The sequence below is a fragment of the Pteropus medius genome, unplaced genomic scaffold (genome assembly GCF_902729225.1).
Source record: "Pteropus medius unplaced genomic scaffold, Ma_sr-lr_union100, whole genome shotgun sequence".
In the NCBI taxonomy this organism is placed as follows: Eukaryota; Metazoa; Chordata; class Mammalia; order Chiroptera; family Pteropodidae; genus Pteropus; species Pteropus medius.
In genome coordinates this window covers 4,110,095-4,137,039 of record NW_024345861.1, presented here as the reverse complement: position 1 = coordinate 4,137,039, position 26,945 = coordinate 4,110,095, and the positions used below count along the sequence as shown (strand labels likewise).

General features: G+C 38.0%; 2 protein-coding genes across 2 annotated transcripts; both read right to left on the bottom strand.

Moving 5' to 3' along the window:
- Window positions 1-5,493: 5,493 nt before the first annotated feature.
- LOC120612254 (alpha-tectorin) lies at window positions 5,494-18,483 on the bottom strand. Its single transcript, XM_039874731.1, has 9 exons — window positions 18,156-18,483; window positions 15,556-15,666; window positions 14,158-14,360; window positions 13,095-13,258; window positions 12,406-12,654; window positions 7,765-7,927; window positions 6,547-6,634; window positions 6,143-6,259; window positions 5,494-5,594 (listed from the first exon to the last, which is right to left on the bottom strand). Exons 1-9 carry the CDS (start codon window positions 18,481-18,483, stop codon window positions 5,494-5,496), a joined length of 1,524 nt encoding a protein of 507 aa, XP_039730665.1.
- A 1,329-nt stretch (window positions 18,484-19,812) lies between these two features.
- LOC120612253 (alpha-tectorin-like) lies at window positions 19,813-22,594 on the bottom strand. Its single transcript, XM_039874730.1, has 3 exons — window positions 22,193-22,594; window positions 19,993-20,279; window positions 19,813-19,888 (listed from the first exon to the last, which is right to left on the bottom strand). The coding sequence occupies exons 1-3, from the start codon at window positions 22,592-22,594 to the stop codon at window positions 19,825-19,827; spliced, it is 753 nt and encodes a 250-aa protein (XP_039730664.1). The 3' UTR covers window positions 19,813-19,824.
- Between the last annotated feature and the right edge of the window lie 4,351 nt (window positions 22,595-26,945).

Sequence of the window (26,945 nt, the reverse complement as noted above, 5' to 3'; positions counted from 1 at the left end):
GGGGTTCTGACCTGTGGTAGCTCTTATGCGCAGATCCCACACTCAGATATGTTGGTGTGCAATTTGGGTGTTTTTTGTTGAGTTTTAGATGTTCAGCTTATTGTTGTTTCAAGGGGAGAGATCTGGGGATGTCTCTCACTCCACCATGTTTTTAAAAAACAAATATAGTTTTTAAATTAAAAAAAAAATTCTTTGCATTCTGGATAGGTCCAATGCAAATATTTCCAAGACCTAATGTAATTAAATACATATCCGTTTCAATAAAATAGGATAATACCAGTAGATTATTGTACCTTAAACTATTTCACAAAGAAATTCAAGAGTTAAGAGGAAAAATTAAATGACTTAATATTAGAGAAATTAATTTAATTCTAAGTCAAAGGTTCTTTGTTCTTAAAAGACATAAAAGGCTACTAACATTTTAATATTTTTTTATCATTCTAACACTAACATTAATATGATACTAATATCATTAGAAGCTGAAAATTACCAAATAAACCTACACAGACAAGTACACGTATATGCATTTGTGTTTTTTTTAGTTAATACTTTATGCCTTATATGATACAACTTCAATTTAACATTTTCTAATTTCACTGTCAAAATGCAACATGATTTAAGATTGAACAACATTAAATACAAATACAAATATACAAGTATTAGTTATGAATGTTGCTAAATGAGCAGAAGGTATTATTTCATCTAATGAGAGAATATCTTAGTTTCAAAACTATTTCACAATTAACATTTTATGCTAACAAATAAAATAGTAGCTAACCCAGAGACCACATGCAAACAGAAACACACAACAAGATGTACAGTGAACATTCTTCCTCCATTTGTTGTTTAGAATTTGATTGCTGAGCTCTTAATGGAATGATGAGAGTTTTGTGTTTTATTTCTATCTATAGGCAAAGAGATCTGTCCCTCTGTTGTCTTATATGAGCGTCATATTTCAGCAAACATAATTAAATCATCACAAACAGAGCCTTCCGTTAGTCAGACTAGAGTTATTGCTGTTGAGCTTTAATGCATATGAAAGTACTTCACATTCTGCTGAGGGAAAAGAAAGGCCGCTAAATATTTCATGGGTTTTTCTTGATCAGATTATTTCTCAAAATTTTAAAGAGACACTTAATTTTTCTCAACAGCTATTTTTGGCAACACATTAGAGAAATAGATATTAAGGACAAAATTTACATGGAATGCCAAGAGCTGGTACTTTCCTGGAATGATGCTTACTGTGTCCATAAAAATAAATATCACACTGTTCACCAGAAAATGTCCTTGGCATTTTATGTGTTCTCTAAAGCTATATTCTGGTAATGTTCTGCGTCTACGGTTTCAAAGAGGGGGAGAAATCATATTTTGAATGGTGTGGTTCAATATGTATTTGGGTTTCATGCAAAAGTAAAAAGAAGACACTAGAGGGAGCTGATTTTCTTTTTACTGGGTTGTACCACAAATGCCAGTGCAACAGGGCCCTAAAAATATGCCATCTTGTTTTCCTGACCAAGACCGAATTGCAATGATATACGGGGTGTAGAAATTCTGAATTCTAGGAGAGAGGCTGAAAGTTTCAGAATGGGAGTAGATGCTTAATTAATTTTAAGTTAGTAAAAATGTAATTCTTTATTACCCTAAACCTGCATGTTTGTCATCTTTTGACAATTACATAATTTCTTTGGTTGAAAAATTTTTTTTTTAGTTTCAAGCTCTCACTAAATGTCAAATAGGTCTAAAAATAGCTAGACTATTAGACAAAGTAAAAAAATTAGTGCTCTCAAGTCTTTCCATGAGGATTTTGTGTAGAGCACATATCTATTACTGGTTAAGAAACTAATTATAGTATTCGCAATTGTCAGAAATACCAGACCCTAAGGTGTTGTTTCTTTTGCTATCAGACAAATACCAAATTAATAATATTCCCAATTAAATTCTTTTTTAACCTTTTCTAAGCATGTACATTTTTTCCCCCTTCCTTGAGGCAAATCTTTTTGAGTGGCAGGAAAAAGCGATGTTCTGAAATTATCTAAATATACACCATCATCTGGTTTACATTTGTATAGTGCCATTTTTTAATAAAAGAATGTTTAAAAAGAAGCTTGATATCCTCATTTTATAAAGAGCAAAGTTAAGATATTTTGATGTGGAATGATTTGTTTCAAGCAGAGAATTAATAGTAGATTGAGGATCATCTTCCAGTTTTGCTTTCCAGTTAGTCAACCAAGGGACCTGTTTGTTTTTAGTTCTGTAGACGTATTTCTCTTTAATACAGATAGGAGTGATTAATTCAAAAACAGCATGGCAACTGTTACCATGGATTTCTAGTTCTTCTTCCTCCCATGCTCATGGGAAGTTTACAATTCCCTGCTCTCTGAAAGTTGGTTACAGTGATAAAAGCTTTGGCTTTGGTCAATGAGATGGGAACAGAAGTGATATGTGTCCCTATTGGGGTGTGATTCTCCGCATTCTCTCCTCTTGACAGGATGAACTCAGAAGCCTTGTGTTGAGCTGGCAGTATCAAAAGCTAATGCAATCTCAAGAAATAACAAGCATTAGTGAGAATGTAGTGAAAAAGGATCACTGGTGCACTGACTGAGGGATTATAAACTGGTGCAGCCACTAAGGAAAACGGTATGAAGTTTCCTCAAAAGATTAAGGATAGAACTACCATATGACCCAGAATTCTACTTCTGGGTATTGATCCAAAGGAAATAAAAACACTAACTAAAAAGATATCTGCACTCCCATGTCCATGCAGCATTATTTACAATAGTCAAGATATAAAAACAATCTAAGTGTCCATCGAAAGATGAATAGGTAAAGAAAAGTTGAGCACACACACACACACACACACACACACACACAGAGGAATATTGTTCAGCCATAAAAAAGAAGGAAATCCTGCCATTTCTGACAACGTGAATGGAAATCGAGGGCATAATGCTATAAGAAAAAAAATTAGACAGAGAAAGAGAAATAGTGCATGATCTTATGTAATTGTGGAATCTAAAAAATTGTGGATACAGAGAACACATCACTGGTTGCCAGAGGCAGGGGGTGGGGAGTGGGTGAAATGAGTGCAAGCGATCGTAAAGTACAAACTTCCAGTTACAAAAATAAGTCCTGGGGATAGAATGTACAGGATGGAAACTATAATTAACAATACTATATTGTATTTTTAAAAGTGGCTAAGAGAAGATCTTAAAAGTTATAACTATGTGTGGTGATGTATGTTAACTAGACTTATTGTGGTGATTATTTCCCCAAATATACATATATCGAATCATTATGCTGTACCTCTGAAGCTAATATGTTATATGTCGATTCTATTTCAATTTAAAAAGTGTGGTTCTGACATGGAGACAAAAAATAAACCAATGGAAAACAATCAAGAGCTCACAAACAGAAGCACAGAGATTAAAACTTGATAGATGATAAAAGTGCTACCACAGTTCTCTGGGGAAAGGATAAATTGTTCAATAAATTTTGTTGAGAAAAAAAGAAAATAAAGTCCCCATCAACCTCAATTTCAGGGTGAATAAGAGGATCAGAGCCCTCTGAATGAGCAAGAAAGAAACCTTTGTTATTTAACACTAAGATTCTGGGGTTTTCTGTTATGGCACCACCACTTAGTTTATCCTGATGGCAGACTAGTTAAGGATGTCAACCAAGTGAGAAATCCAAAGGCCAAGAATGAAAATGTGGCAAGAAAAGATTAAATTAAAAAGCTTTAACAAACCCAAAGTATTTAATATAGAAATCTCTAATGACTTTGATATGAAAATCAATAAAGAGGAGTTATTAAATATTAAAGTCCTCATATGTTTTTAGTTAAAATTCATCTAAGGAAATCAAGTGAGAAAATAAATGAGACATTATTGTGTTCAACTCAGATTCTGATTGTGAAAACCTTAATCTTAAACTGTGTAAATGAGTGTGGTGCTTTAACTCATCTGAATCTTCCAATCTTGAAGTCGGGGCAATCTGGAGTTGAAATTTCCATGTGAAAAAAGACCATGTATATAGCAACAATATCTATCACAGTGAGGAAGACATATTGTGTCTCACCTAAAATAGATGGTTTGATTTCTTAATCCATCTCGATGTACAGCATTTTCCCAAAAGATCTTAAGATGTCCAAGTTGAAGCAGGTGCATATTTTTCTTCATCAATATCAATTGTCCTCTTCGCCACATAGCATGTGTGACTGCCAAGACAAGCTAGAATTTCTTGACACTCTCAGAGGGCTGGGAAAACAAAGCAGCTCATTCTATATCACACTGCTTCAACCCAATGACATGCAGTGTGGGTGCCTTTACACCCATACTGTAAGATAACTGTAATTGTATCCATACCCATGGTCAAGGACACTAAGAATTTCTGCTCAGCTTTTCACAGAGTTCCCAGAAAAATTCAAAATTATCATCAGCTTAAATCTAAACAACTTCAAAATAAATTTGAAGTATTTCTTGTAATGTAGATTTTAATTCATTTATAACCTTTAAAAAGAGTCATTCCAGGGATTTATTTTGCAGGCCCTCCATTTTATAGTTAATTATAGAAAATATGTGCTTATATACTACTTACAAAAGAGAACCCTGCCTACTTCTCTTCTACAGCCTCTTATTGCCCTACTAATGCTGTGTAAGTACACACGAACAGTCATATAACAAAATGCATTCAAGCTCTGTCTAGCAGTACAGACCTGGTGCAATTATTACTGCTCCTGCTTCATTTTTAAAATCAGAGCATGCTATTTGGTATGCACTAAGAATGATTTCAGCCACCAAGTAATGAGAATACTTGAACAAAAAGTTTATTTAGGCACAAAACACATTTAAAATTATTTGGTTGATTTGTAAAAGAGAAGGAATAGGATCTAAGGGGACAGGATGAGGGGCAGGGGTCTGTAGGTCTGCAAACAATATACCCAGTGACCAAGCTTCTTGGCAAAGTTGAAGGACATGGAGATAGGGAAGAAATTCGTCATAAAGAGAAGAGAGCAACATACGCATATCATAGATCAGACACTTCCAAACGCTGGAAAGATTCCTTAGAGAGAGTCAAACCTCCTAGTCACTTGCTCCTCAATATTGTTCCACAGGCCGTCTCTTTTATAAAAACTATGATCCAGAAACAGCAGTGGTTTGACAGACTTCTCTGGTCAGATTTCCAGCTAGACTTTTCTAACTAGATTTTTATCCCCCTCTAGTGGTAATTCATGTGAACCAAAGTTTCTAGTGTCAACTGTTTGGAAATTTTAGGCCAGATTACATGCTTTCCACAGCTGGCTTTTAGAAGCCCTGTTGTGTACTTTGAAAGAGGAGCTTGGAATCTCGCTCTTTTCCAGATCATTTGAGGCAGGTGGCGTTGTTTTGAGATGCTGGTCACTTTCAAATAGGTTTTGACTTAAGGGCACACACCTTTTATTCTACAGGGAATTGAAGTAAGTAAATTACAGTACTTTATATAGCAACCTTGAGTTAATTATGAGGTCATGCCTAATTTATAGACAAAATGCCATAATGAAATCTGGGTCATGATGAGAAGAAGCATCCAAACTTGAAGTTCGATGGAGGTATTAGAGGCTGTGAACAGAAAGGAACATTGTAAGGCATATGAAAAAAAAAAAAAAAACCTGTTTGCTAGAGATCACTTTTGCAGTTCTTAACTGAATAAAGGAAACTACATTGCCGAGAACCCACTTTATCCATATGGCCCTGACTGGGGCAGCAAACTTTGGAAGGCTCCTGCAAACCTCAGTGGGCACCGGGGAGACCATGTACTAAAGGCTACTGCAGGAAATCTTGTTGGTTGGATCAAACATTCCAATCCCAACCACAGCCTAGTAGACTTGACAGACAAATTTAAAACCAATATTTGGTCCTTAAATAGATAGATAACTTATTTTTTTTAAAAATCACCTTCATCTTTTAGATAAAAGAGCAAGGACCCAAAGGTTTAAAGAAAAACAAAATTGTGCTAGAATTTCTCGGGAGCTTTTCCATCTTTCTTTCTTAATTTCTGAATTTCCATGGGTCAGTGACTCAGTGGGCCTCAGTTATGAATTTCTCCTTCTCAGTGTAAAGATCTTCCTGTGCCCCAGCTGCTTGCCCTGAATGGGAGGTATGTCTACCTCTGCAGCTCTTGCCGTCCTCCTGCAGGGTTCCTGTCACACAGCTACACAGAGGCCCCTCTACCCGGCTTGTGCAAATCTGCTCGCACCCTCCATTGTCCTCACACCAGTCCAGTCCTAAAAAAGAGTAGTTGGTAAAATTAACTTCTGACAATTCAACTCTTCAACTCATATCTAAGGGCAAGGCTTTAAAGAGAGGAGAGAAAAAAGAAAAGTGTCATTGTGAGTTTTTCATAGTCAAGGAAAAGATTTCATTATGAAGTGGGCAGTCTTCTCAGACTGGTGTCTTTAACCTCCTCATTCATCAGATTCACCTCATAGGTGAAACACAGGCAAGAGTTAGCTCAAGTCTTAAAATCTCACTGTTTTAATAATTTATAGTCTGTTTTAGGGAATATACATACTTTTTCTTCTAATAGGTCCAACTGAAATGATCTGTTCTTTAGGTTCTTTGGCATAATCTGCAGCAATCCTGGAATTTTGCGGGCAGGTCTGAAAGACAGAACACCGGAGGGAAAACTTCACATAATTAAGCTGATAACTTATTCTTCACCATGTTTCCACCTCCAAAGAGGCAGTGGTTCCAGCCCCAAGTTCTGTCATTGCTCAGATTAATTAGAACGAATGACTTCTTGATCACTGAGTCCACTGTGACTCTAGGCTTTATATTGAAGAGAATTAAATATATTCTCCACACTAGAAGTAGATTCAAAGAGCTTCCCTTCCCAGCAATGAGCATTATTGTATCTTATCAGATAGTAATGTTTGCAGTAGCATGTGTAAGTAACCCTGACCATAATTCACATCTCTATTCTGAAAACATGGGATAAGCAGAAAGCTGGAATGTTAAAGCTTGAGGACCAAGGACCAGTGCAATAAAATCTTAGCAACATTAGCCATATGTGGAGGGATGTCCATCTGGCATGGAAGACATGATTGGTTTGCAATTTCATCCCACCAGCCCCTCCAGAGCTTCCACAACTCTAGTGTGTCCCTGGATGTTCTGTAGAACAATTCCTGTCTAAAGAAAACCTAGATAAGCTACATCCTGAGCCTAGCAGTTTGCTTCTATAGTGGAGTAGAACATGACCCCACTGTTCACTTCAGATTCAGGTGGCTTGGTTTCTTGAGACTCTGCTGTAGTGATTCTCAAAGGGCCACTTTTGCACCCCTGCCCCATGCAGGGGACAACTGGCAGTGTCAGGTGACATTTTTGGGTGTTGCAACTAGTGGGGGAGGTGCCACTAGCATCTAATGGGTAGAGGCAGGGATGCTGCTAAATGTCCTACAATGCACAGAACAGTCCCCACAACAAAGACTGACTTGGTCCAAAATGGCAATAGTTCTGAGGTTTGAGAAACCCTAATCCAGTGTTACTCCAATGACAGACTGATGCTTCAGAGATAGGGAAGAAGAGTAAATGGACATCATTCCACTATGTTCTTTCTTATTGTGCTACCAAAGATGACTGCTACTCCTAAGCATCTGAAGATGGTTCTAATTCAGCCACTTCCAGGTGGTGTGAGACCTAAAGAACTCTACAGAGTCACATAGATCCTTTCATTTGCTGAGAAAACCGGGGCAGCAAGAAATAAGGCTAAGCATTTACTTTTCACACTTACTATTTTACAGGAATACTTCTCTGAATCGCAGAGTGACACTGCACAGTGAATATGAACTTCATCATAATCCCCAATGAACTTGAAGACTGTGACATGAAAGCGACAGGTTAGGGAGACACCGTTCTCCTCAATGCCAATGGTATTATCTTTAATGTTCTGACACCTATTACGAAAAAAAAAAATTAGAATCTTTGCTTCACACTTTCATATTTCATATAAAACCATTGCTAATGGTAAAAACGCCTTTGCATTTGAAAGTAATTTCTGCACTGTGTGAATTTGTCATTTATTATTATTCCTTTATATTTACATAGTTTGTTTTAAAAGCATCAGATAGCACCTTTAACTAATAGTCTAACTGCAACTAAAAACAAAACGACTGTAGGGGCAGCGCTCAGCTTCCCTCGGCTCCAGTTCCTCATTCTGCCACTCAAAATGCTGTGTTTTACTGATATTAGTCTAACAAGCGCAAAATTACATCTTCTGTAGTTTCTTAAGTTAATTACCAATTTAGGGAGGGGATCCTGATCCAAACCTTATCCCTCTTCCCACATGTTGAAATAGATGGGAGTGGGAGGAAAATGAAGAACACCCAAGCTGAAGAACTGCTCTGATTTAAGTGACTGTCTCTTTCCTCACCTCCCCCCACCACTTTTTTGTAGTGTTGAGCCAATAAGCAATGACACCTGCAGCCCTCCTTCAGGCACAGATAACTTGCCTCCATTATGTAGTTCCCCAAATGTATCATAGTCTCTTATGCCCCAGACTCTTTTCACATAATAATTTCCCCACTGGAAGTTTTCTTGCACTTGTTCTCATGAATGAATTCTGCTTTTTCTCTAATACCAGTCTATGTCCCCCATCCACCTTACAAATATCCCCTAGTCCTGTCCTGACCAATCAGAAATAAGTGGCTTTTCCTGGATTTGCCAACAGCACCCTGTTGAGCCCTTAGAGTGCAAGAATCAAATCATAATCCTCACTATGTCTCCAACACACTGCATGGCATGTAGTAAGTGTTTAAAAATCTCTTTTGGGTGAATGCATTATTGAATGAAAGAATCGTGCTGCCATGGTCAAGGGTGGCTCATAAGAGCCAAGAAGTTCTTTAAACTGATAAAGATAAAAAGGGTGACTCTTTTTCCTATCTTCCTTTCTCCTAGCCCACAGAATTAATAGCTTAGTTGAATAGAAAATTAAAACTTAAAGTAATCCTTCAGCATTCCCACACCTATTAAGTTTAAATTAGTCTTCAAGGCAATAGACTCTTAAATGCTTTGAAACAAAAACTTACTTGTCATGTTGTTTCTTGTTGCTGTTACTCATTTGAATAATCTAAATTGGTTTAAAGATTCTAAAATGTTCACTGCCCATGATCTTCAGACAGACTTTCTCTCTAAACCAGATCTCCAAACTCCCAGAAAGATGATTTAAGGTTTAAGTATTCGAAGATCATGGAGCAGAAGGAAGGGGCTCAGAGAATCAGGGACAGGCTGTCTGGACACCTGCCTTAGTGTAAGCAAACAAAACAAGCACTAGATCTTTTGTCCATTCTCAGAGGAAGAATCGTCCTTTCCTTTGTCTGGGCATATGAAGAGAAAAGAGAAGTGACCTGCTTGACCCCAGAACTCTGAGTCACTAATGCTGGTGCCACCTCTGCCCTCTACATAGCTGGAGAGGAACAGATGATCCCCCCAAATTCTGAGGTGGACCCATTTTGCTGCTCACTCATTCAGCATTGAGCATCAGTTTTCCTGCAAGTTCATTGGAAAAAACAATATCTACATCCCTCCAAGAAAGGTCAGAAGGACTCATGAATTAAAATTCTCCCACATGACAAAATCACTTTACACCTAACAATAGTTTAATTTGAAGGCCCTTATTCAAACTCTGGGGAAAGCTGAGATTTATGAACATGCTTATTGACTCACTCTTTCTCAGAGTCAAGTCGATTAACTACTATTTTAAAAATGCTCAGTGCCACAGTGACCTTCAAAGGAGGCACAGCCATAACACTTGGGTTTGCATTTGTATAGTGGCTCAGATTTTAGCCCTTTCATTTTGGGAAGACAGGTGGAGAAAAGAGGAAGGGAAGGAAGGGGAGAAAAGACAAACAGAAAAAAGGAGAACTATGACATTAGCTTAAGCAACTAGGCCTGCAAGACACCAAGTAGTCACCAAGTCCTCCCCTTTGCCTCTGAGGAAGCTAAACACCAATATAGAAAGTCAAATGCCTTAGTGAGATCTTTGCTGAAAATTCCACAGTATGCCTCAGCAACCCATGCCATGAGCCAGGCCTGGCTAGTTCAGGAGTCAGTGTGTCCTGATACCTGGAGGGATCCTTCCTCTGCTCTTCACTCATTGAGTGGCCTTGGCTTAGCTGTGTACCTAACCTCTCTGTGCCTGTTTCATCTGCAAAATGGTGAATATTTATTGTTTGTCTGCCCAGAACCATACTCTTCTTTGGATGAACCATTCTTTTCCATTCGACCTTAAAGTTAATTACATAGTGTTGACCTAGGACACACTGCTCCCAAATCTGGCACCTTGGCATATTGAATACTTTAAGGTAAATGAGTTGAGAAAATGTCAGAAGCGGGAAGGTCATTCTGACTTCCTCCCTGACCCTTTTCACCTGAAAAAGGTCAAAAAATCTTAATGTGATGCCGCATCCAGAAAGTGGTAAATCCTGCCACATCCAGCACAGCCCTGGAAAATAATCCTGAGTGGAAATGGTGGGAGATTGAGAAAAGAAAGAAGATAGAAAGCTGGGATCAGGAGGCCCAATATCCACTGATGATGGAATAGAGAGCGATTTTATTTTTGCAAGTTGCTTTTATACAAGAGCATACATTTGCTGGCTAAAATGAGATAATCCCCACCCAACCTCCACCTCCTACTAAAATCATTTGCATTTCAGCACCTGCATTGTTCTACGATCAGTTCCTCCTTCCCATTCTTAGGAGGATTTGTGGAGGCGAGGCAACCCTTGGTTGGCCTCACAGATTGCAAGAACCTTGTCAGCTTACAACCTGCTCTCCACAATGTGAGAGATGTTCCCCCATACCTGGAGGAAAGGAGCATCCTTGTCTCCAAACACAAAGGGACTCAGAGAAGAAAGTGAACAAATGGGCCTTGCCAAGTTTCCCCAGTTCACTACAATCTCTTCACACACTTTGACCTATCATTCTGATCCATGAGTGTCCACTCTTCACCAAACCTAGCATAAAACACTCAGGTTTAACCATTTGTTTGGGTCTTCACTTCCCTATGAAAGCTCCTATGTCACATAAAATATATTAAATAAATTTGGATGTTTTTCTTCTGTAATTTATCTTTGTCCATTTAATTTTTAGACCCAGCCAGAGACCCTAAGAAGGTTAGGAAGAACTTTCTTCTCCCAGACACCAGGGATTTTTATGTTTCATCCCATACAAACAAAGGAAAAGCAGTAATATGAGAAAAACTAATCATATTCCTTTCCAAGGTATCTCTGAGTTGGGATTAGAAGAAATGCTCACTCCTTGGTAATTACAATGCTGTAAGAATGCAAGTCTAGGATTGCCAGTATCTAATGAAATCAATGATAGAGACAGACACAGAGACAGAGACAGAGACAGAAAGAGACTGAGAGAGACAGAGAAAGACAGAGACAGAGACACGGGACAGAGCAGGGGATGGGGAGAGTATTGATAACATCTAGCTCCCTGGATCCTATCATCCTTGAGGCCATGTCCACTTCTGTGATTTGGTTTTGTAATCATTAAATGCTTTGTTTTTTGCACAAGCTAAGGTAGAATTAGTCTCTACCACATCTAATAGAAAAAACTTTGATTGATATAGTCATTTGCTTTAAGAATTATTGCATTAGGGTTATGGAAATGTTCTAAAATTAGATCATGGTGATGGTTGCACTCCTCTTGTAAATTTACTAAAAATCATTTAATTTTACACTTAAAGCAAGTACATTTTATTGCATATAAACTATGTATGAAATAAAGCTTTTTAAAAAAAGAATTATTGTTGCTGGACATAACCCAGTGATTTTAAAAAATAAAGATAATTATCATTATTGTTATTTGGTCTATAGTGTTTTCTTCTTTTTTATTCATTCAATACATTCTGTTTCATCACCATAATATTTCAGAAAATATACTAAGTGCTGGGCATACAGTTGTGAGTAAAAAGAAACTCTTTGATTTTGTAAGCTATTATTCTAATTCTTTTTTGATTTTAATAGGCACCAATCTTTAGTTATGCTCATTATATCTTTTCATTTGCAGATGATCCATATTTTTCTCAAATTGAAATTCAAAGTATGCAGGACAGAATCCCCTCTTTGATCACACTGAGAATATTTTTGTAGTTAATGCCGCATGGCCTTGGGGATCTACCACTAAATTACTATGTGACTTTAAGCAAGTTGCTTGCTCTCACTAAGCCTCAGCCTTTTCATCTATAAAATGAGGCTTAGACTACCTACCTTATAGGTTGTTATGAGAATTTGATAGTTCATAGATGCAAGATGCTGGCCCTGTAGGTAGTCAACAAATATTAGTTCCCATTTTCATCTCTAAAAAATGATATAGACTAATATTATACTAAAGGCTCTAAGATTATCCTTAATAAGAGGCTACCCACCCTTCTTCAATGATGAAGTATCGGAGTTTATCATTACTGTCACGTGAGGGGGTTGCATAGCATTTGTTCAGTGTCAGGATCAAATGTGTGGCATCGGCTCCGACCACAAAAACCCCTACATACAGTACATCTCGAGTAGTCAATACCACTTCACCCTGGCGGTAAGGATGTTTGTAGGAGGCATTTTTGTAGAGTGCCATCTTTGTGGTAAAGCTGCCTTCTTGGGTTGGAACCGTCAGGTTAATGACACTAAAAGGGAAAAAATCATGATGTGGAGAACACTAAACAATTATTTAAGCTGAAATACCATTTTTTAAGCTGAAAATACAGAGTGAAGGCAAAGCAAATAGTAGTAAAGTCTAAGGCTGCACTGTCCAATTTTAATAGACACATGTGGCAATTAAAATTAAAAATTAAATTAAATTAATAATTCAACTCCTCAGCACCCCCAGCCACATTTTAAGTGCTCAATGGCTATATATAGCTATAATATTGGATAATACAGATATAGAACATTTCCATCATTGCAGAAAGTTTTATTGAACGGTGCTAGTCTAAGGCATTTAAGTGCAAAAAAATATGATTTTTCCCCTAGTGCTTCAAAGATAAAAGCTAGCAATTTTGATTATGCTAACCTTAACTGTCAAAGAAGAGACAAAGTCCTGCACATAGCCCATGAGATTCTTTACCTTAGCATAGGCTTCACGACAGAGTCTAAGGAGATCTTGATATCCAGCTCATAAGCACACGAAAATTCCACATTGATTGTTCGGTCCCTAGTGATGATGTTGCCAGTGTTGTTGGCACTTTCGATCCAAATTGTGTTTTTATACATGATATGTGTGCCATTGGACTGCAGAGCAAAGGGAGGTCAGAAATCATTAAATCTAGGAGTATGTTGCTTGCATTTAGAACCCACGCCCTGAAAGTGGAGAAATTGCTTTATTCTGTATTTAACCCACAGGCTAATATAAATCAGTATGGAGCTAGCCTTAGTATTTATTTAAAAAAATAGAAAAAAAATATTACAACAGATGTCCACAGCACCCTTTAGTCTGATAACCTTAGATGCCTATAGAGGGCATTTTAATGAATTCTAACTACAACCAACCCCCCAGTTATCCGTGGGAACCTATGCATGGGACAGCATAAAGAATTGCCATCATGAGCTAATATAAGTCTTCTTTTTTAACTCTTAATTCAAAATCTCTCCTCTACCAAATCTTTTACTAGACATGCCCACAAATATCAAAATGAACAAATGCAAGTTTCATCTTCTTACTCCTTTTTCTCCCTGATAAAAGTGTTAATGAATAAAAACAGTTATCAAAAAAAAAAAAGAGTGCAAAGGATCAGGAAGAAGAGAAGCAAGAGGCTTTGCTAACCTATAAATTGGGACACTGTTGTCCCCCCATATAGCTGAACCCAGCTGTATTTATGTGGAAGAACAACAGAAACATGAAACATGAGAGGTAACAGAAATTTGTCAATGTGTGGGGCAAAGGATGACAACAGACAGTGCAAACCAAGGAAAGAAGCACCTTACCTATCATGCTCTTTCAGTTCAATCAACCACTTAGCACCAAATGACCATTCTCCTTTATGTCTTTCATTTCATATATGCCTTTTGCTGTTTTGCAAGGATATTTCTAAGTGGCTTACTCTGAAGTTGGCTTTAAGGACAAGCAATGTGCAAACACTTGTACAGTCACTATCTCTGCTAGGTGTTCTTTCTGGCCCACAGTTTCTCACCTGAACAATGTTTCCACAATTCCCTTTGGTGTTGTTGATCTGAAAGGAGATAAAATCTTCCCCTTCAATGCCAGTGCACTGTCTGTCATTGATTCTTACACCCTCTCTCTCAAAACCAAGCTGGAAGAGTTTGCACTTAGATATGGACACTTCCATCTGGGATGCCTTGCAGGTCACCTCTGCATCAATAATGTCATGTGAGTCTGTAGGAAAGTTATTACAAAAGGCAAGTCAGTGGAAGTTTGTCTCGATGCAGAAGTCAAGGAAAGGCATCCATTAGTTTCCTTTAGAAAAGGCTAATGATTTTTGCGCAAAGGCTGTGGCATTTCTAACTAAGCTTTGATCAAACCAAATGAGTACATGAATTCATTCAAAGCAATAACTGGGATATTACATAGCTTTTTCTAATAGATGAAAATAATAATAAAGTGTCTTTTGTCTTTTTTTTATAAACCAGGACTCCCTCCCCCCACCCTCCACACTTTAGTGGTAGCTGCTTTTCCTGAGCTACATACCACAACTGGCTCATTGTGTCTTGGCTAAAGAATATGTCCCAAGCGAGAGCAGCACTAGCCACGCTACCTCAAATCCTCAGCTGATTCCCAGGTGAGCACTAGTAGCTCTTGTTTTCTGAAATGGTGATGCACTAATTGACATTTTCTGTGAGTACATAAACAAAGGCTAATGAGCACTATAGAAACAAAGAAAAACACTTTTATCTGCTTAAACAGCACATATTGTCCCCTCCTATGGAGTCTTTTAGTCAATTAGGCTTCCATTCACTCTCTAATGATGTTAAATTTAGCACATGCCTTCTGAGTTACTTGGTTCAGGCAAGAGCATGGAACCAAGAGGTAAAATTCTCCTTCAAGTGACATCACGGGTATGTACTCCTATTATAAGCAGGCAGTGTTAGGAACAGAACCTGGAGTCCTAGTTGGTTATTGTTTGCTTCAAACATTTCAGCTGTTTCTTCAGGACCCACCAAAAAGTGAGGCCAGATAAAGCTGGTTTTAAAGGAGTCTTAAAGTATTCCCATCCTGATTCTTTCATGTTTTCGTCAAACCACCTTCCTTCTCTATAAGTCTAAAAGATCAGTTTGGATCTCTCTGATGTTGAATGTGGCCTCAGGTGGAAATTGCTGATTCCATTCATGTACAAATTTGTGTTATAATTTACTGCAGGAAAAGACGTAGCAATGAGAAAATGAACATTAGCCTACTATAAAGTGTTTAGATTGCTTCTTTGTTCTGTTTAAATGCTCATTAAACCTTTGCTATTTGGGTTTCTAACTTACATCACAGGGTGTGTGGGCTCCAATCTTGGAGCTTTTCTACGTGGTTACCAGGCCTGTCCCATTGGGCCTGTCTGCAGTAGGGGGCAGCAAATGTCACTCACTGTTTCCATAGGGGGGAGGCTCGATGCAGCCACACAACTCTCCTCCATTGTCCATCTCACAGGTTCGGTTGGGACAGTCTGCCCCCACACAGGGATCTTCGACCACTCCTGCTAAAAAGGAAAACAAACAGAAACATGCACAACTTGATTTTCACACCAACACGCAGTAGCATGTGGTGGCACTCTGGATTTGCCACTTTGTTGGAATTGGTGATAGTCAGATGGCAGCCACAAATTAACAGACAGGGCAACTTCCCAGAAAATAATTACAACAGCTAAATATTGGGCTCTTCCTATGGGCTTGACACTGCTTCATGCTTTAGTTGCATTATTTCCTCCAACCCTCACAAATGCTCTGTGAGCTAAATATTTTAACTCCCATTTTACAGCTAAAACTTGCCCAAGGTCACACACAGGTGAAGATGGAAGGCACAGATACTCTTAACTGCCAAGATATACCACAATTACTGCATTTAATACATTGCACTACAATCAGGTGCATTTGTATCTTTATAAAGAGTAAGGTCCAAATTATTTGTCTCTATATTCCCCAGTATCTTATAATAGGTGCTCAACAAATATTTGTCAAGAAAGAAAATTTTAGAGCTAGTAAAGTCCCAGAAAGTTCCCTTAAACCAGGACTTCCTAGTCTTTTTGATTCATGGTCTATCTTCCTCATAAAGTTCTAATTAATTTTATAAAAATAAACCAAAAACCTACACACAACTCACAAGCATTGACTTAGATTAATGGTACTGTTTTGCCAAGAAGAGAAAAACTGTAAGTAAAATATAAATGTATGTGAGGTAGAATCATCATATTATGAGCAATATTTTTGGAGCAGATGACCGCCTGCAAAATCTTTAACATCTCAGTTTGAGAAACACTAATTGAGAGCATTTTCTCAGTTTGAGAACCACTAATTGAGAGCATTTTCTTTAAGATACTCACTTCTTTAAAGAATCTCTCTCCCTATCAAGATATAATAATACTCCTGTTCATCATGGTATATGATAGTGAGAGCTAAAGAAACAACTGTTCAATTCCAGCATGAGGCAAGTTAACTTCAAGAGTTTAAAAATGAAACAAAAAAATACAGGAGCTGTAGCACAGCTCCAGATGCCACACCCTCTGCTAAGTTACTAATTGTAATAGGTGGGAGTACAGGGATGGTTTAACATCACCCTGTCTTAATTCCTAGAAGGAAGACTGAATGAAAACTATCAGCATCATTTAAATACACTTATTTTTAAGGTTTTCTTATAAAGACTCTTTCACTTGCCCAGTATTTTCAGTACTTGAAGCAATGCTAAGCACTAGCAGCCCTTTGGTGAATGTTATGGTTGATTAACACAATATGAAAACAAACTAAGAGCATAATAGAAAAGGTATGGAGGCCACAGCCCACAGGAAGAAAAAAACCTCATTTACAAATATGGTGGTTCTTCCGCCATTTGGTAAATAAGATACGCCCTTATACAGAGAGAGATTTTGAGATTAAAAAAACTAATATTTTTTTTAAAAATTCAAAACAATTTTTGAAGTTCAAAACAGTTAATTTTAAAGTTATTTAAAGTATTGCTCATTAATACAACAGAGTAAAATGTTAAAGTTATCAAAGCTAAGCATATCTATTGATTTCCAACAGACTAGTAATTCGCCTATTAAGAATTAAGAATTTCTCAAGTCACTGAATGCATATTCTAATTAACTATATTGTTTTTAGGTTCTGAATTACTATACTTGGTCAGGTTTGGTCTGCAAATTTTTTAGGTTCTGAATTACTATACTTGGTCAGGTTTGGTCTGCAAATTTCCCGATATGCATGCACAGTCTTGGTGGGCCAGTTCATGGTGGGACCTGTATCCACACAGGTTAGTGGTATGTGTCAAGGTACATGAACACATTCTGTTGGACACAGTATCATACTACATTAATGGGACGAAGTAACCATTTATGTATATGGACATACATATATGTATATGACAAATTTATATATATATATATACATATTTGCTCCACTATTTGATTACCATAGTGAGAGAATGAACAAACAGAATAATAGATATAACATCAGAGTACAGAAAAAATATATGCAAAAAATATATAAAAATCTATAGACCTTCATTTTATCACAATTTAATATATAATCCCTTTACAAAACCAACTACAGCTTCCTTTCAACAAAGAAGATATTTCCAGATCAATGCCAACTTGTTGCATGCCTTCTTTCTGATTTGGGCTCCAACTCATCTTAAAAGAAATGAGTTTGGGAACTGAAATCAATCAGAAGTCCCATATTTTGTTCTTCTACCTCATAAGTCACTAAACTGGTACTCATCCAACCCAAAAAATCTTGTTTTCCCAAGTTGGTGTTCCAAATTCCATAACTGAACAGGAACTACAGGTGAGTGAGTTTCCACTGAAAATGCTCCTCATCAAATCTCTGCTACAGTTCACAACTCCCAACTCTCCAGCTCTGGAAGCAGATTTATGGGAAAGATAGAGACCAGCCAGCCAAACTAGTCAAAGCAATGCAATCAGCAAAGTTATTCCTTTAACTTAGAAAAGGATCTGTAGAAATAAAATAATTCTCTTACAGCAATTCTCCTTCTCAATCCATTCAGTGCTGAGGATTCCAAATGAGCGACAAGACTCTCCATAGGCAGATAGGGAGCCGCACAGCTGGAACTTCTTGTGGTTGTAGCAGCCATCTAGGTAGCAGGACTCGTAGAAGGGAAGGGGGTCAAGTAGCCCATAACAGGGCTGGAAGAAGCCCTTCATGTCCGTGAGCTTCAGGCAGTAGCCATCACCCTGCATCTTCTGGATGTGCACGTTATCACACGTGGCTGCATACTGTGAGAACTGCAGCTCATTGCAGCTGGGAACAAGAGGTTTGGTCAGGCTAAGTGAAGCAAAAGCAACCATCTGAGATCTCCAATGGAAGTGAAGACCATGTCTGTTATCTCTTTTGCTAACCCAGGGTTAGTGCAATATGCCGATTCCAACACTAACTGGCTAAGTGACTTTAGGAAATTTAGGTCATTTCTATTGTTAATGCCACCGGGATAAATGAGGGTAAAATAATGGATTAGTAGCCAAGTGTTAGACAAAGGTAGATATTGACATTATAACCATTAACCTTTCATATAATGGATGGATATGTAGTTGATACAATAACCTGTTAGTAACCAAGTTATTACATATATCATATATCATATGATACATATATGATTACATTTATCAATTATTATTATATTATAAACAATAATGATAGTTACTATAATAATAATAATGACAATTCATAGAATTAAAGCTTTGGAAGGCAGTCCAAAGCTTCTAAACTAGTTCTAGTTTAGCTATCAGAGACCAAAAGCAAAACCCTCACAAGAAAATTGATGCCAGGTTAAAATTGTTTATAGAGGAAGAAAGAAAGGAAGAAAGGAAAGAAAGCTCAAAAAGAATCATAATTCCTCAGGAGGAACTGAATCTTGCTCATTTTGGAAGCCCTAGAATAGCTTAGATGTCCAGAGTTGTTGTTTTTCTAACTTTGGGCCCAATAAATGGCATTTTAGAGAAAGCATCAGATTAGGAATTCTAAAATCTAATCCTGGTTCTTACAGGGCCTCCTCATGTAAATCTTTCTATTCTAGCCCCCATTTCACCCAGAAAAGGAAGACATTGGATTAGATATTGCCCAATGTTCTTTCTAGCTTTGGGTCCCTTAATTCTAACTTATGGTACATTATTCTGTTTACATCTGCAGAAGGATCAAAGGGATTTTGAAGTTTCATTTCCACAACTGGGTATTTAGTTGATGTTTGGAATGTTAAAGCACAGGAATGAGAAGCATAACTATAGATCCAAAAGGTATAATCATAATTCAATAGCCCAGAGGGGCTCTAAATTAAATACCTTTGGAATAACTTGTATAGCTCATTCTATCTTAGTTGGCCAGAGAGGGCCTTGATAATAACCTTAGTAACTTCTGTATTTTAAAAGGCTTTCTTGACTCCCACAAATTCTACCTTCACAACCGCAACCAAGACTTCTGGTAAGAATCACAGACACACAATTAGACCCAGCAAGGGGGTCTGAGTCAACTCTGAATCCCGCCCCAGCAGGGGTGCCCAGGTCCCACTTGGGCAGCTGGCCAAAGCTTCAGAGTTCTAAGCCTGGGCAGACTCTGTTGTTTAGCTACGAGCTAGATGGCATGGAAATGTAGAGTCATACCATCAAGTTCAGATTCTTCCTCTGCCAGTCAAGAAATTACTGAAGCCTATGATGTGCCTCTTTGTATAATGAAAACTCCTTAGACCTTTGGCTCAGTTCTCTGTAGGAGAGGGAAATGATGCTATGAAAAAAGCATTCCTTATGAACACCTCTTGTGGATGTAGGAGGATTTGGGCAACTGAATCTAGTGGCTAGAATTCTCACCTTTTCTGCATGCCGTTGGTTTTCCAGCTCTGGGCCAGCACCACACTACTCACCACTGGCTTTCCTCTCAAGGTCACATAATCATCAGTTAAGTCCCCATTGAAGTTGCCACAGAGGCCACAAACTTTGTTCTGAAGCCTGTCACTGATGCTGATTTTTATGACGTTGAAACCATTGTAGTATATCTGGATGTCGGGGCTGGTGTCAATGACCAAGAACCCCTCACTGCTGTAGATTTTGGTTGCCAACCCAGTTATAAATGGAACATTCACTTGTGTGCCATTCACCTATTGAAGGAAAAAAAAAAAAAAGTAAATGACCCTTAGAGTAGAAGTTAGCAACACTCACTGTAAAGGGCCATAGTAAATATTTTGTGATCTCTGTTGCTATTCAATTCTGCCCTCATGGCAGGAAAACAGCCCATAAACAATATGTCACTAAATGAGTGAAGCTGTATTCCACTAAAGCTTTGTTTACAAAAACAGGCAGCAAGTAGATATGTCTGAATCCTATAGTTTGCTGACCCCTACCCTAAAGTTCAAGGATACTCATTCATCTTACTGTTCACAGTTCTCCCCAAAAAACAAAATATGGAGGCAGAGAGATTAAAAAAAAAACACTAGAAAACTATAACCCACAACAAATGGCTGGATTTTTGTATAAAACTTTCTCTAACATAAACCAGTTAACATGGTTAAAATGAATCTGAGGACTATTGCTATACTTATTGTTTTCTGGCTTATAAGGTTCAAACAGGAAGTCCACCCTAGAGGTCCTATAGGCATGGCATTTTCTGCATTCATCATTTTCCTGCTTTATAATAGTTTCTTTTCTTAGCTCTTATGACAGAACATAACATGGTTTTCTTATTCTTACAAAAAAAAAACATTCCCCTTCAAGTAGTTAATAAATTTTATTTCCTAAAAAGTCGGAAGCCTTTTTAAAAATATGATTCTTTATTATGTTGATAGCTTAGTGTGTTTTATTCAAAAACAATACCAGTTTTGGTGTCGTAGGTGGTCATTTTCACTTTCTAGTTCCTGGATTCTAGATCAACACAGTTGTGTCTATATGAACCAATTTGCAAAAGGAATTGGGGTATCAAAAGCAGTAGAAGTTTTTACTGAAGTTAAAAACCAGTATTAAAACTCAAACTCTTTCCTGTAAAATACTGCCAGTCTTTTGCCTAACTCTAGATTTAGGCAAACAGTCAGCTATTTGATGACTGTTCAAATAAAGATACAGTCAATTATCTGAGCCAACGGTGGAAAGCAGATATACATAATAACACTCAGTTCCAAAAAAATGTTAATTTGTATGTCTTGCCTCTCTTCCTGTCCCTCCATAGCTGTAATCACAGCATTAGGGTCTGACTCCATTATTCCGGTCTATCTACTGTGAGCAGCCTGGTTTAGCTGGAAGGCTAGGAGTTACTGTCAATAGTTCATCAGAGCAGACTACCTTCTTAAATGAAAGAGGTGGGAAGAATCCAAGTCACAGAGGCATATTAATTATGGGAGTAGGTTAGAGATTCATATTTATTTATAAACAGGTCTAAGATTCACAAGAAACCAAGCAGCTGGCCTAAGGAAAAGCCAACCTTAAGAAAAATACACCAAATTCAGCTTCAGTTTTCTTTCTTTTTTATTTTTTTATGTTATCATCAGGTCTTCTAATAGTAGGGGATGCTCCACCAGGTTTTCATTTAGGTAGGTGTTTTTTAATTAATTATTATTATTTTTTTTTAATTTTTGGGAATGCTTGCCTTCCCTCAGCTTCTAGGAAGGATTGCAGAGATGAATGAGCAGGTCTTTGTATAGGTGAGCAAAGCCAAGAATAATGTTAAAGTCTCTTCAAAACTAATGAGATGCTTTTTGTAAATTAATCTAGAATAAAAACTGATTTACTGATCATTTTGTTACCTGAAGTTCTATTAGCACCATGCCATCATCATGGCCCTGAGACACTGTACCTTTCCTGCAAGTTGGAATTGTCAATGAAGGACTAAATGGGAACCAACCTTACCCTTGTGAAATCTTTATATTTCATTTTTAAAATCTGGTCATCTGTGTATGGTATGTATGAAGCAACAACCTATTATCCTTAAACTTGGTTATCTGGAAAAACCACAACAAAACAGTCCCCTAGCCATGCCTTGTTCCAGGGAACATTTCTTAAGAATCAGCAATGGGCTTGTCACCTTGACAGTGTTCCGGTCGTTGATGAGAATCTGCTCTTCATTAATATAGAAATAGACAGGAGAAATGATGGTGAGATTGGGGGATGACCACTTGTCGAAGTTAATGATGAGCTGGAAGGAGATGTCAGGCAGTTTCTGGCAGATGGTAGAGAGCACAAAGGCGCAGTTGGCAGGGAAGCGGAGGAAGGCGCCATCAAAGGTACGAAACACACCGCCACCAGCCGCCAGGCAGTAGGATGTCTTAGTGCTGAAGCAGCCGCGCACCCCATTGCGCAGGGCGCACTCCTCATCCGACTTGCACTGGCGCGGGTCACACTGGATAAGGTTGCGCCGGAAACAGCGACATCGCCGTGTGCAGTCGCTGTTCCAGAACAACTGCTTGGGCTGGAAGATAGATGCCATTTACATTAAACTTAGACTATTGGCAGGGATGGGGACCACAAAGCTCAGGCCTTCAGGACCCTTACCGCACGCTGGGCTAGCCTTTCATTAATGGGGCTGGAATTTGCAACAGAGAGCACTAGGGAGGCTGCTTTAATTCAAATGTTATATCAGTTTCATGTAACTCAGATGCCAAACAATATACAACTTAGTCTTTATATTTTCAATCAGGAATTGGGGATTTTTACAGCTGGATTATAGAGCCAATTACAGCTAACCTGAATGTGCAGCTGTTAAAGGAACTAGGTGAAGAGAAAAAATATTTGACAGAAAGTTGTTCTAATAAGTACTAGTTCCATTTCAAGGATGAAATTTTGATTCACTCAAGAATAATAAACCTGGTCATTTAAATCTTAAATAGGTTAAAGAAAGTGATAACCAACCCTTATGACGAACCATTTCAACATTTCACAATACTCAACACTCCAAAATTTTTCCTCCTATTTAGGCTACTATTAATTTATTTCTATTGCAAGTACCTCTATTTCTATGTATTCTGAAGTGAGAGATCTAGAGAACAGTGAGGTTTTATGAAAGGAAAGTTTTGGGATGAGGCCACCTGGATTTCAATCACAGCTGTGGCAGCCTATATGTGCCACCTTGAGGAGCACTACTGTCAGTTTGCTATCTCTAAATTGGAGATTACAATGTCTTGCAGGGCAATTCCTGCCTTCTAGTCAAGGTGGTAGAGTAGGTAAACCCTGTGCTTGCCTCTTCCCATGACCACATCAAAATTACAATGAAATTATAGAACAACCACCTATGAGAACCACCTGAAGACTAGCTAAATAGAGGTTCTATAACTAAAGATATACAGTAGAAGCCGCATTAAGACTGGTAGGAAGGGCAAGATGTGAAACAGGCTGGTCACAAATTCACATGTGGTAGTCAAAAATCAAGAGGGGTATCGTGGCTACAGTGGTACCCACTGAGATGCAAAGGGTCCAAGCCCCACACTGTACTCCCCAATCCTAAGCACCAGAGCCAAGAAGAGGAGTCCCCACAATATCTGGCTATGAAAGTCAGCAGGGACTCCATTCGTGTGAGACATAGGGCTACTGGAATCCCGGGCATTCCTCTTTAAGGGCCTTAGCACAGACTCACTTGCTTATAAACATGATCCCTAAGCTCCACCCAAGGAACAGCAGCTTGAAAAGTGCCAGGGACATATTGAGAGGAACTAAATTGTCTGGCTTCAGACTGGGAGATGGAGGGGCAGCTCTCCAGGACTGAAGTGTTGGCAGGCACCATTATTCCTTTGTTGAGCTCTATCTCAATACAGCTTGCAGGTGGGCACCAAATCTGAGTCTATATTAACCTGACTAACACCACTTGCCCCATCCTGGTGATTCTTTGAGACCACCACCCCATTGACCTCAGGCGCTTCACTTGAACTTCTTTCACTGGTTATTCCACATAAGCAATAAGCCTCAGCCCATGATACAGACTTTCCTAAAATCTCTCAAAGGTACTCAAACTCAAAACAAGCAGTGGCTGGCCTTGGCATGCCCTGTACCGCTTGCTAAGAGGCCTCAAGCCTGCCAGTAGTGGCAACTGGCCACAGTGAACAGCATAGCCTCTCTCAGGCACCTGTAAGCCCTAACACAGGTAGCTACCAACCACAGGTCATTTTGTAGCTCTTGCCAGGTGACTCTGATCTCGGCAGTGGCAGACCTGGGCCTCCACCACAGCCCCTTCCAAGAGGCCCCAGAACCAACACACCCAGAGGCTGGCTTCAGACCACATCAGAGCACTCCCCAATAATTCCACAAATGACAAGCCCAAAGGGTGGATTTGGCAGGCACCAGAGCCCCATTAAAGTAAATCACACTTCGGAGAGTCGGCCTCTGCAAAACAGCTTGTCCACTATAGTTAGGGCTAGTCTTCATAGCCAGTCAGCTGGAGGGTAAATCCCACCCATTGGCATACAAAAAGCAATCAAAGCTCAATTACAACAGGAGGACACATACAAGGGACACCCAAGAGCAACTGGCTCAGATGACCAAGACGACTATGCCACTGGGTCCCATGGAACACCTACTACATTAGGACATTCTGCCAAGACTGGAAAATAAAACAGATCTGACTAATACATGGAAACAAACATAGGAAGGCAGCCAAAATGAGGAGACAAAAAACCACATCAAAGGAAACAACAGGACAAAACTCCAGAAAAAAACTAAACAAAATGGAAACAAGCAATCCACTAGATACAGAGCTCAAAACATTGATTATAAAGATGCTCAATGAACTTAGAGGAAGAATAGATGAACTCAGTGAGAACTTACACAAAGAGATAGAAACCATAAAAAAAATAACCAGTCAGAAATGAAAATACAATAACTGAAATAAAGACTACACTTGAAGGATTCAACAATAGATTAGATGAAGCAGAAGATCAAATCAGTGAACTGGAAGACAAGGTAGAAGAATACACCCAATCAGAACAACAAAAAGAAAAAAGAATTTTAAAAAATGAGGATAGTTTAAGAGACCTCTGGGACAACATAAAGCATAACAATATCCGCATCATAGGAGTACCCGAAAGAGAAGAAAGAGCAAGGGATAGAGAATCTATTTGAAGAAATAGTAACAGAAAACTTCCCATTCCTGGCAAAGGAATTAGACATACAAATTTAGGAAGCACAAAGAGGCTCAAACAAGAGGAATTCAAATAAACCCTCGCCAAGATACATCGTAATTAAAATCCCAAAGAGTCAAAAACAAAGAGGGAATCTTAAAAACAGCAAGAGAAAGACAGCTAGTTACTTATAAGTGTACCCCATAAGAATGTCTGATGATTTTTCAATGGAAACTTTGCAGGACAGAAGGGACGGGCAAGAAATATTCAAAGTTATGAAAAACAAGAATGTACAAACACAAATATGCTACCCAGCAAGGATTTTGATTAAAATGGAAGGTGAGATAAAGAGCTTCCCAGACAGGAAAAACTTAAGGAATTCATCACCAACAAGCCAGTATCACAAGAAATGTTAAAGGGACTTCTGTAAAAAGAGAAAGGGTAAAAAAGAAAATAGAAATAACAAACATAAATAATAAAATGGCAGTAACTATGTACCTATCAGTAATCGCTTTAAGTGTAAACAGATTAAATGCTCCAATCAAAAGAAATGGGGTAGGCAAATGGATAAGGAAACAAGACCCATGCATATGCTGTCTACAAGAGACCTACTTCAGAACAAATGACAAAGACTGAAAGTAGAGAGATGGAATAAGATATTTCACATAAATGGAAATGAGAAAAAAGCCAGAATAGTGATACATATATCAGATAAATAGACTTTAAAACAAAGGCTATAATAAAAGACAATGAAGGGCATTACATATGATAAAGGGCAGAATAAATCAAGAAAACATAACTCTAGTAAACATATACGCAATCAACATAGGAGCACCTACATACACAAATCGTCTGACACAAAAGAAGAGATCAACAATAATACACTCGTAGTAGGAGACATAAACACCCCATTAACCCCAATGGATAGATCTTCCCGACCAAAAAAAAAAATCAACAAGGAATTAATGGGCCTGAAAGACACATTAGACCGTATGAATTTAATAGATATTTTCAGAGCATTTTACCCCAAAGCAGCAAAATATACATTCTTCTCAAATGAGTATGGAACATTTTCCAGGATAGACAACATGTTAGGACACAAAACAAGTCTCAATAAATTTAAGTATACTGATAGCATATCAACCATCTTCTCCAATCATAATGGTGTGAAACTAGAAATCAACTACAAGAAAAAAACTGGAAAATACACAAATACTTGGAGGCTAAATAACATGTTACTATACAATGAGTGGGTTAACAGTGAGATCAAGAAAAGTCAAAAGATACCTAGAGACAAATGAAAATGAAAACACAGCAACTTAAAATCTGTGGGACACAGATAAAGCAGTCCTAAGAGGGAAATTCATAGTAATACAGATCTACCTCAAGAAATAAGAAAAAGCTAAAATAAACAATCTAACCTTACACTTAAAAGAACTAGAAAAAGAACAGCAATCAAAGCCCAAAGTGAATCAAAGGGAAGAAATAATAAAGATCAGAGTGGAAATAAATAAAATAGAGTCTAGAAAAACAACACAAAAGATTAATGAAACCAAGAGCTAATTCTTTGAAAGAATAAACAAAATTCACAAACTCATAACCAGACTCATCAAGGAAAAAAGAAAGAGGACTCAAATAAATAAAATCAGAAATGAAAGAGGAGAAATAACTATGAACTCCACAGAAATACAAAGGATCATAAGAAAGTACTACAAGCAATTGCACAACAAC

Bases quoted from the DNA above. Each gene is read 5' to 3' on its own strand.
- LOC120612254 (XM_039874731.1), bottom strand. From the start codon at position 18,483: ATGGTTGCTTTTGCTTCACTTAGCCTGACCAAACCTCTTGTTCCCAGC. The intron at 13,259-14,157 runs GTGAGAAACTGT...TTTGCTCTGCAG, and splicing joins ATTGTGGAAACATTGTTCAG to TCCAATGGCACACATATCAT. The intron at 6,635-7,764 runs GTAAGTGTGAAA...TCTGTCTTTCAG, and splicing joins AGAAGTATTCCTGTAAAATA to ACCTGCCCGCAAAATTCCAG.
- LOC120612253 (XM_039874730.1), bottom strand. From the start codon at position 22,594: ATGGCATCTATCTTCCAGCCCAAGCAGTTGTTCTGGAACAGCGACTGC. The intron at 20,280-22,192 runs GTGACAAGCCCA...TTCCTTCAATAG, and splicing joins ACGACCGGAACACTGTCAAG to GTGAATGGCACACAAGTGAA. The intron at 19,889-19,992 runs GTGAGAATTCTA...CCTCTCCTACAG, and splicing joins ACCAACGGCATGCAGAAAAG to AGAACTGAGCCAAAGGTCTA.